General features: G+C 39.4%; 1 protein-coding gene across 2 annotated transcripts in view; it reads left to right on the top strand.

The window, feature by feature from the left end:
- The window catches only part of il11ra (interleukin 11 receptor, alpha), a 79,440-nt gene extending 70,305 nt beyond the window's left edge, over nucleotides 1-9,135 (top strand). For both annotated transcript variants that reach the window (XM_050052465.1, XM_050052464.1), the window contains exons 10-12: nucleotides 1,292-1,397; nucleotides 1,559-1,638; nucleotides 2,757-9,135. In XM_050052465.1, coding sequence (XP_049908422.1) covers nucleotides 1,292-1,397; nucleotides 1,559-1,637 — 185 coding nt within the window. In that variant the 3' untranslated portion in view covers nucleotide 1,638; nucleotides 2,757-9,135. The remainder of the gene's footprint in view (nucleotides 1-1,291; nucleotides 1,398-1,558; nucleotides 1,639-2,756) is intronic.
- Nucleotides 9,136-10,620: the final 1,485 nt, after the last annotated feature.

The raw sequence follows: 10,620 nt of genomic DNA, 5'->3' as shown, positions 1-10,620 counted from the left end.
TTTTGGTATGACTAAGTCATGGTATGGTATGCTGTACATAATCACGGAAACTGTCAGTCAGTCATTCTGTCTGTCCCACGTTTTTCTACTCACTGACGTGGTCAATCTATGTGAAACTGCACATGGGCATTGAGGATTGGCATAGGTAGAAGGTGACAAAGCTACCAATGGGTATGGACTAGTTATTATTATTAATGGTTGGATAAGTTGAAAACAAGACTGTTCCTTTCTTGTTTTCAATCATATCAGTCTGAGTTTTAGGGGATCTCTGTGAATCACAGCTAGTCCAGTAGCACCCGCGTATATTTTTTTCACCATTATTTGGCAACAACAAGAAGCCGCATCAGTCATTAATACAGTAATACGGCATTATTTACTGTTATTATACTTGGATGGAGCAGTACAAGCACCTTGTGCCCGGCTTCATCACCAAATTACATTTAAGTGCAGTAATTTGTACCTGCAGGGTGTTGTGTTCTCTGCAGTATGTGCCCTGGATGAAAAGTTAAGTGCGTGCTAGCTCACATGTACACAGGCAAAAGCAGCCTGCAGTTGCGAGCATGCCCATCTGCGCTTGTAAACACGCACACACACCCACGTACAGTGTAGTCAAAGAGACAAACACACACACAGTCGCCGTGACTGATGCTGTCAGATTTCCTTAAGCTGGTGTGCTGCGAACCAGATGTCTTCTTCTCTTTGTGTGTGTGTGTCCACTGTGTGTGCGCAGATGTGCTCATAAATCGTTATGTTTTTTCATGTTTTATTTTTTAATGTGTGTCTGTGCTGATCTTTTTTTGTGCTTTGTGTCACAGTTCACATCCAACAATGTGTGTGAACCAGAGTTGTTTACTCCTCTCGGTGGGATGAATGAATGTTTGTGTGAAAGCCATAACAGCACATTTAAAATTAACTTCTCGCCAGAGAGTAATTAAATCGGAGAACACACACATACCAGCGTTTTTTCGTCTCTGTATTTTACTCACACACACAGACACGTAAGATGAAACGAGTATGAAAAAAAATGAAATACATATTTTTACAGCTTTGTCTTTTTCGATAACTCAAGACAGGAAAACAATGGAGCAATGTGTGAACCGTCTCATTCGTCTTTGTTTTCTTCTCCATCTTCTGTAACTATATTTGTCTCCACACTTTTACATCTGTCTCTTCTATTGTGCTTCTGTTTCCCTCTCCAAGCTTTCATTCTTGAGTCAGCTCTCCTCTCCCACCCTGCTCGTTTTGTTGACCTCCCCTGTTGTTTTCTCCGTCTCCGTCTTTCCCCATTCAGATGCAGCACTTCCTGAGGATGAAGGTAATTTGGGTTTGGTGATTCTGCTGGTTTTGTTCTCCGTGGTCATCCTCACCACCGTCCTTTCCCTCATCTTTGTCGTGTGGTAAGAAACACACTCACACTCACGTATCCCACATCCACAGGCCACAGCTGTGTGGTCTGTCTCTGTTTCTCTGGATTTGAATGAGATTTTTTTTTTTGTCAAAGCAGGACATTTTTTAAAGGTTTTTTTGTTGTTGTTTACTCAGTGTTTTATATTTTCAGGGTAAGGCAGAGGCGGCGCGATCATGTGACCAAACAGGAACTCACCTCTATGGTCAAGATGAAGTCCATGCCAATCTAATGTAAGACACACCTACGCACAATTTTGTGTTTCTTTGTCTGAGTATCTTCTCATGTTTAATTCTTCGTCTTGTGGCACATGTGTTGTGAATATGCCGAGTTCTCACCAGTGGCCACACATGGTTGTTTATGTTCCTAGTTTAGCTCATTTGGCACATAGTCCGAGACCTTTGGATGGCGAGCAGCCTCTGCGGCTGAGCTAATTAAAATCCTAATTAAGTGTCACTTCTCTCTGATTTATACGAGGACCACAAAATGCCCTCAAACGGGAGTGAAGCCAGTGAGACGAGCACAGCAAAGCTCTGTCCTCAGTACGAGCTGCAATGGTTCAAAGTGCTGCTATAAACAACAGTCAGACAGCCCTTCAGATAGCCAGCCAACTTGTGATTATAAGCCTGACACACACACACGCACACGCACACGCACACACACACACACACAGATTATAACCCTGTAAGTATGCCTGTATATCTCTCATTCAGCTCTGTTATTTAAATGCATACTTTTAAGGCAGTGCTTAATTACATTATGATTTATACATGTTTTTTAAAGTCGCCTTTTTTCTTTTGTTTTCCTCCTCTCTGCTCTCCCTCATGTCCTCTCTCCTTTACTCTAACCTCTGTCCTGGCTTTATTCATCATATTTTTTCATATTTTCATATTCTCTTCTCTTCTCTTCTCTTCTCTTCTCTTCTCTTCTCTTCTCTTCTCTTCTCTTCTCTTCTCTCCTCTTTCCCATCTTTCTTTTCCTTTCCTTTCCTCTCTTTCCTTTCTCTCCTCTCCTTTCCTCTCCTCTCTTGTCCTCTTCTCTCATTTCCTTTCCTTTCCTTTCATTTCCTTTCCTCTCCTCTCTTCTTCTCTTCTCTCCTTTCCTTTCCTTTCCTTCCTTCTTTTTTCCTCTCCTCTCCTTTCCTCTCCTCTCCTCTCTTGTCCTCTTCTTTCCTTTCCTTTCCTTTCCTTTCCTTTCCTTTCCTTTCCTCTTTCCCATCTTTCTTTTCCTTTCCTTTCCTCTTCTTTCCTTTCCTTTGCTCTCCTTTCCTTTCCTTTCCTTTCCTTTCCTTTCCTTTCCTCCCCTCACCTCTCCTTTCTTTCCTTCCTCTCCTCTCCTCTCCTCTCCCCAGGTTGATTTCAAGCATCCTCTCCACGTCAGCCCGTTCTAGGGCTTCTCCCAAGAGTCAGCCTCTGCCTTCACCACTGTAGCAAGCTGACCGTCCGTACTTCACTACATTAACCAGAATGCATCAGCCGGGGTCAAACCAGGATCCAGGACAGGGATACAAGGAACTCTGTGGAGTGGGGTAAAGTTACCCAGCATCAAAAAGCTGAATGAAGGGTATGTTTCGCAAGATTTCCATGGACTTATTCAGTGGTCACATCTAACTGTACTACCCATAATGCATCAGCGGACTTCACTTACTGTCCGTGGGGACAGGGGGAAAACAGACCCTTCTCTGTTTCACGTTCACTTCAGCAACTTGACTGCAGCTCACTCCTCAGCGGACTGCAGGAGCGACACTGCATCAGGAGATTCGAGTTCACTTACAACCAATGCTGCTTCAGGTGGACTGACTCCTCCCCCTTTTTGGAGAGGAGCGACATTTTTTTTTTTGAACTTTTAAGCATCAAGTAGGGACAGGAAGTGCAGCTGCCAAACAAGAGAACATAGGCTTTTTTTGTTTGTGGGAATGGGAAGTTTTTTTGGAGGGAAGAATTTTCCTCTCTTCTCCCACCCAGAACTCCTCACGTTCTTTTATTTTTTTGAGTTTCGTTGTGAGAAGTAACAGATTAATGTGCGTCCGTTATTACATCGACTGACCGACCGACTCAATGCTGTGAAGGAAGCATAACTGCCAGTCTCTGTGTGCGCATCTGATGCCAAAGCAGCAACCACGGGCATTAAGGGTCTCAGCTGAGGGGCAGGGAGCAGCCTGTTACTGGCTCCTGACCCGAGGAATGGACATGGAGAATAAGGTCCAGGGTGGGCGGGCTGGGTTGACTTTATTTCATTTACGACAAGTGATTTTATGTTGCATGATATGCTTGTTATGTCGTCTGATGTCTTCAGCACCGGTGTTCTTTTGTTGCTTTTGTCATACCTCTTTCTATCCATCCATCTACTGTTACTGAATGTGTGACTGAAAGACACACGAGGGGAGAAAGAGAGTTAATTAAGAGATACTGGCCTTTCACAAACCACCAGCATTATGACATTACATCAGTACTTAGCTAGAGAATATAAAAAATAGATAGTCAGCCGTCCTGTCTAGACTCCAAACAACCCCTAATACCTTCTTTCTCAATGTGTGTCATTACATTTCGTTTTTAAAGTTCAAACACAACCTTTTAAGAGCAATTCAGGCTGAAAAATGGTGTTTTGCTGCCGTATGTGGTTGAAGGTTTCAGCCCCGTTTCTCCCAGAATAACACCCAATACTGATGTTACAAGGTCCTGGTGTACACCTGTGCATCTCTGCAGTGAGCTGAGAAGTTAAACCAATGGAGGTCAGAGAGAACAAGCTTTTAATGTGGTGTTAAGGGTTGACGTACTCTTTAAAATCAAGATGGTTAAGAGAAAAGTTAAAGAGAAAAAGAAAGTTGTAGGGTTTGCCTTGCGATTTAAATTTGGGGTAGATATCACAATTTCTGTCACAATACGACATATTCTTCGACGGAAATGGTGAACCAGACGTGTCTTGGGAAATTCAACGTAAAGGCATGTCTAAAACAGTGGTTCCCGAATTGTCCAGCCACAGTCCAGATTTGTCCATAGTGATTAGTTTGAGGTCCACACGGTTAAAAATATTCAGCGTCAAACTTGCGTTTAACCATGTCGTCAAGCTAGTTTGCTGTCTCTGTTAAGTAGCTGTGCATTAGTCACTCACTCCACAGCAGGAAACAGCACTTAAAAATAAAAGCTCTGTGCCGGAAATTCACTGTACTTCAAAATAAAGTGTGTTTTTTACAATCTAGACACGTTTGCAAGTCACTTGTGGTCCATTCTGAATGGACCCACGACCCATCAGTTGGGAACCACTTGTCCAAACAATGACGATTTGTATCGATGTTTTCAATCAGCATCTATAATACTGGATCATTGATCATTGAATTGATATATTGGACCAGATCGATGTATCGTTACACCCCTAATTTACAGTATACATGGTTTGTTTTGCGTTTAAAATACATGTGTAATATGACAGTGTCCAATGTAGGGCTGACGCTATCCGGTATCTTTATTATCAAGTAATCTTTCAAGCATTATTTTTAAGATATATAAAATGCGACAATGCCATAAAGTTGAGGAAAGCAGCTCATCTTAACGACTGAGGAGCTGCAACTGGCAAATATTTGGCACTTAAATGATATTATCGTTGTCTATCGACAAGTACACTAAACAACTTTAAGCACTAGGCCATTGTTACACCATTAAAGTTACTTTCACCCCTTTTTAACTTTATAAGACCTATAGTGTTTCATGTGAATTGTTGGTGTGGGGTTACTCACTCAGGTTCATTCATCTCTAGTGATATTACCTACAGATAAGAGGAATGCAGTAACAAGACAATAAGAGGCATATTTTAACTAGACACACAAAATAGTTGCCTATACTGATACAATAAGAAAAAGGAGAAAAAAAAGAAGTTATAGATTTAAGGGTGAAATCACATAATAATATGTAGGGCTGGGCAGTCTATTGATATTCTATGGATGTTGTGATGAGAGACTAGATATCACCTTAGAGTTCTGGTATCATAATATTGTTAGTGTTGTATTTTCCTGGTTTTAAAGGCAGCGTTGCAGTAAAGTGATGTCATGTTCTGAACCTACCAGACTGTCCTTTACCCACTTATTCATTATATCCACATTACATGCAATTATCTATTAAAAAAATCTCATTGTGTCAATATTTTGTGAAAGCACCAATAGTCAACCCCTACGATATCGTTATCGTATTTGGTCAAAAATATTATGATATTTGATTTTCTCTGTCTCACCCAGCCCTAATTACAAGCTGGTTCATTAATATAATGGGATTAAAGCCAGCAAGCTAAAAGCTAGCTAAAATTATATTAAGCACTTTGTTTTCCAGCAAAATTATTTGAGAAAGAATCATTTTACCTAAAAGTCCTTTTGGGAAACTGCTCTCATGAACAAATAACAGACATGTTAAGTGTCTCCAAGACTGTGCTACTGTAGGTGTAGTTCAAATAGGAATGAAAATAAAGTTTATCAGTGCAACTCATAGTCAATGCGGGATTTATACTTCTGTGTCAAATCAACGCTGTAGCCTGACGTGCACCTCCCCAGGAATGTAACTACAAGTTGCAGCGACGCAGACCTCCTGTCTATTTCTGTAAGCTGAAACCATTTCCATCGGTGTTTACGAAGCTTTTATTTACTTTAATTCCACAGATAAGAAACAATAAGTTGTGAAGACAATAAAGCCTCCACAAAAATAGCATTTTAAGTCTTGTGTGTGATTTATCCTGGCTTCATATGAGCAGAGGAAATCTCCACTAGTCCCTAGGCTAATTTATACAATGTAAAATGCCATAGGCTTTTGCTAATAACGTTAGCATGTTGTATTTGTTTGGAAAACGTGTTTAGTTTTAGAGAGTTGTTTTGTCGGTGAACCTTGTGTGCTGAATTTTTAACATTACCTTTGTTAAATGTTGCTGTTTATGGCTTCACATGAGTAGAGGAAAAGTCCGCTAGCAGCTAGGCTAATTTATACAATGTAAAATGCCATAGGCTTGTGCTAAAAACATTAGCATGTTGTATTTGTGGGGAAAATGTGTCCAGCAAAAGACAAGTGTTTGTCTGTGAATACTGCGAGTTATAGTAAAGCTGATGTGTGTACTAGTGTTTGAAATTGTCACTATTAAGTCATGTTTAATGTGTTTTGAATCAATTAAACTTTACACCTCTGCTGCCAACTAGTGTTTTGGAGGTGTAACTGCAGAGTGATACAGACACACCACCGCACAAGTAAAAATGCTCACATCGGCTACGGCGTAGGCTTTGCTTAGAGCTGACGCACAAGTATAAATCCCGCTTAACTTTGACATGGGTTCTTTTCACATGGTGAGTGGACTCTCACAGTCACTGCCGCTATCACCGCCTACTCAGATAGAGATGAAATGGTTTGTTGACAGTTGCGATGGAAACATTCAGTAGCATTATGTTCTTGTTTACCACATGAATAACAAAAAATGTGCACCAGTAAGCTTGCAGTAGTAAATTGTTGATGTGTTGGTGTAGCTGAACAAAGTGATTGTACTTGTCTTCTCCATCTCCATAACTGACAAATCAGCAGACTCTTGTTTCACCAGTCGTGGCTTCATCAACTGGTTAGTAATCTCATGGAAGCTGAGTTTATGTAGCTGAATCAGAGCGTGCTGGTTGGCGGGCGTGAACACGAGATGAGCACCAACACTACTAACTGACAAGAGCGACTCTCGTTCGCTGTACTCGTGTCTCACGACCCACCAGCTCATAGAAAGTGGGTGGTCAGTGCTCGCCGAATGGAAAGCTCCAAATACCTCTAGTACACTATATCTGGTTTAGTTTTGCTTTTGACTCCTACAAACCTTGTGTCCTGGCTGACTGTCTGCAACAGATGGAAGTGAGACGCTCTGCTGCTTGAGCGAGGTGCTCGCATTAAAAAAAAAAAAAAAAAAAACCTTCTTTCTTTCTCTTTCTGTTGGTCTGGTGGTTTTGTTCTGTCGATCCAAAGCTGTGTAGTTATCAATTGATTGATTGACTGACTGTGTAGTTTGTATCAGAAACACAAGGTGCATCCAAGTCAAACTCTTTCCAGTTTGACGACTGTATGTTCTCTCAAGCTAGCTCCACATATTATGCATGGATCCAGTTGAAGCTTTTTTTATGTATATTATTGTATATCACACTTTAAAAAAAATACATTTCATGTATGTTATTATAAATGATTTTTATGTATGTAAAGAAAAAAAAAACTCAGGGAACGTTTCACAGACGTGGATTAACTCAGTCTTGTTTTAATTTGCAGTTTTACAGTTCATTATTCGACGTACGGTTAAATCAGGAAACCCAGGAGACAAAACATGCATTTTATTAATTGAAAAATAATAAAAACAAAGAAGAATGGCGATAAATATTCCGTCTTTAAAGGCCGGAGTAGAGCAAAATTGCGATGCGAGATTGCGATGCGAGAAAAGGGACTGGAGGGAGATTCCCGACAGGAAAATAGTTTAGTGACTGAGGATAATCCATGTCTGGAGAACCTTCCCAGCATTGTGTATTTGTGTCTTTCTCCCCAGTTATATGAAGCTGTGTTAACTGTATGATTACTGTATGGACAATGTGTTTACTGAACTTCATCCAACTTGCTTTACTTTAATGTTCAGTTTCATTCATTTCTCTGCAGTCAGATTAATGACTTTCCCCCCGGCTCTTCAGTGGCAGCGTTCACATTTTCAAATTATTCAAGTTATATTGGACAGAGAGCTCTTTCTGTTGAAATTGGGGTAAAATTTAAATAGCAGATTAGCGTTAGCTGCAAAATTATTAAGTATCTGAACGCTTAGAGCTTGGGAAAACAAAAACATGTACTTGCAATGACATGTCTATTAACAAAATCTAAAAAGTTAAAAAAAAATTCCCGTAATTCATTCTTTTAAACTGGATTTGAAAACCGTTAACTGGCAACGCATGGGCCAGTAATGAATGAATGTAAGTATGTTTATTTTTAAGCATAATATTACCTCCACATGTTAAGGCACCATCATTTCCTTTAATGGTTTTCTTTCTTTCAGTGCCTGGATATTGAATTTATTTTTCCATGCTTTTCTAGGCCGTCAATGTGTGGTTAACGACCCTGCTACCTGCTCACTCATTGTAACCTATGCTCTTTCATACGGCATACCTACACACAAAAAAAAATTCAAAATATAGTAAATATTAAAGTGCTAAAACTGACATGAGGAGAGCCATTTCTTCATAACTGCTCGGGTTCACGGGTAACAAAGTTAATATTTTTCCAATTTGAATCGCAACTGATTGATTTTTAACAAGATTTTTTTACGATGCAGACACTTTGCCGAGTCAAATTTTATAAACCATCCATCAGATTGAATCTTATGTGGGCCATGTGCAGTATCACTGACTGTTTTTTCACCCTGTCCATCCTGTATTCGAGGTTAACGTGATCCATTTTCTTTCTGTATGTGCGTAGCTATGGAACGCCACCTTTTGGTTCCTCTCTAGTGGTGTTTTCTCTGTTTTGTGGACACACGTGTGGTATTCTCAGTCTTTCTATGTTCCTCTGCAGTATGTGATGGCAGATGGAGCCTGTTGGTTTTAGTTCTTAAACCTCAAATTACACTCAGGCATCCATTCTCAGATGTACATAGTCTTTTTTTTTTTTTTTTTTGCTTTATGTGTACAACAGATATCACCATAAGCTGTTTTTTTTCTTCCTGTCCTTGTATGTCTGTGAAATAAATACTATTTTATCACACTTTTAGCTTCTGGGGTTTTCTTTTGTTGTTCTTTTTGTCCATTGCAAATGTCTTAAATGTCCAAAATATTCCAGATGTTGTGCAAAAAATGAGTCATTAGTGGAGAGGATCGGCTGTCTCTGTCATGCTGATGGTATTGTTTGTGCTTGTGATTGTCAGAAATTTGACCAAATTTTCCCTGAAGCGTTTCTTCTAGTCTCTTTTAGAAAGCTTCCATTATCTGGTTGTGACAGCGCCTAATGAATCCCAAATGCTCAAGCCGGCTTTTGTTGTCTTTATGAAAGGACCTTTTAAGATGTACAACTGGGAGGAAATTTCCTTGGTATTCTGGCTCCACTTCCCATAAGCTTTAGCGTCTTCAGTGTTTTATCTTAAATCTCTCATTTAGATTAATTGAAGAACAGTGAAGCGTGTAAGTTTTGAGCCCTGAACATGGGGAAAGCAGTCATTTTATGTCACTTCATTCAATGGAATGGCAACTCTGACTCAAGGCAACTGCATCCTTCCTGCTGTATTCAAGATATTCCTGTCATTTTTTTTAACAAAAAGTCCTATGACTTTTTGTTAAAAAAAAATGACAGTATTTTTTTTATAGTATGTCAATTAAAAAAAAATAGTCATAGTATACTATGTCATTTTTTTGAAGCAAAAGTCAGTATAGTATCTCAAATTTTCAGAAAAAAAGTCAATTTTTTTCACAAAGAAAGTCATGTTATAGTATGTCGATTTTTTGCACAGAAAAAGTCATAATATACTATATCAGATTTTTTTAAACAAAAAGTCATAGTATGTCAAACTGTTTTTGGAAAAAGTCAGTATACTGTTTTTTCTCATAAAAAGTCATAGTATAGTATGTTGATTTATTTTTCAGAAAAAAGTCAGTATGCAATTTCTTTCACAAAAAAAGTCAAAATATAGTATGTTGATTTTTTTTTTAATTCATAGTATAGTATGTTGAATATTGAAAACATACAAAATATTTTTAAATGAGGGGAAAAAAAGTTATGAGGCAGAGAAAAGAGGAGTTGCCACAGACCCAAAGTCACAATATTTCCAAAGAAAATTCTTCACAGTATGGATTGGAATAATCATCTGTGCTCTTCTGTCAATGTTTCTGTCAGGTCTTATTATATAAGGTACAATTCCATTGAAATGTAATGTTAATTCAGTTCCTCTAGTTTGTACATAATAAAAAGAGTGCAGTAATAAATATGTATATGATTAGGGGCCTGTTTCCGTACTGAGGATCCCCAACAGGATGCTGGCAATGGTGTAAGACTAGAAATTCCTCAGTATTGGAGGGGATATCTGGATATTGCTGGAGTTTCTTCAAGTGTCTGAGGTGGAACAGTATGCAACACCCAGGTCAGGCCGCCAGTGACGTGGACACCATGGTACTTGAAGCTATCCACCCTCTACACTGAGGACCTGTTGACATAAGGTCCCTACTTCTTCCCAAAGTCAACCATCAGCTCCTGACAAGG

Source organism: Epinephelus moara, chromosome 9 (assembly GCF_006386435.1).
Source record: "Epinephelus moara isolate mb chromosome 9, YSFRI_EMoa_1.0, whole genome shotgun sequence".
In the NCBI taxonomy this organism is placed as follows: Eukaryota; Metazoa; Chordata; class Actinopteri; order Perciformes; family Serranidae; genus Epinephelus; species Epinephelus moara.
The sequence above is the reverse complement of the archived record's forward strand: the minus strand, read 5'-3'. Positions and strand labels throughout refer to the sequence as shown.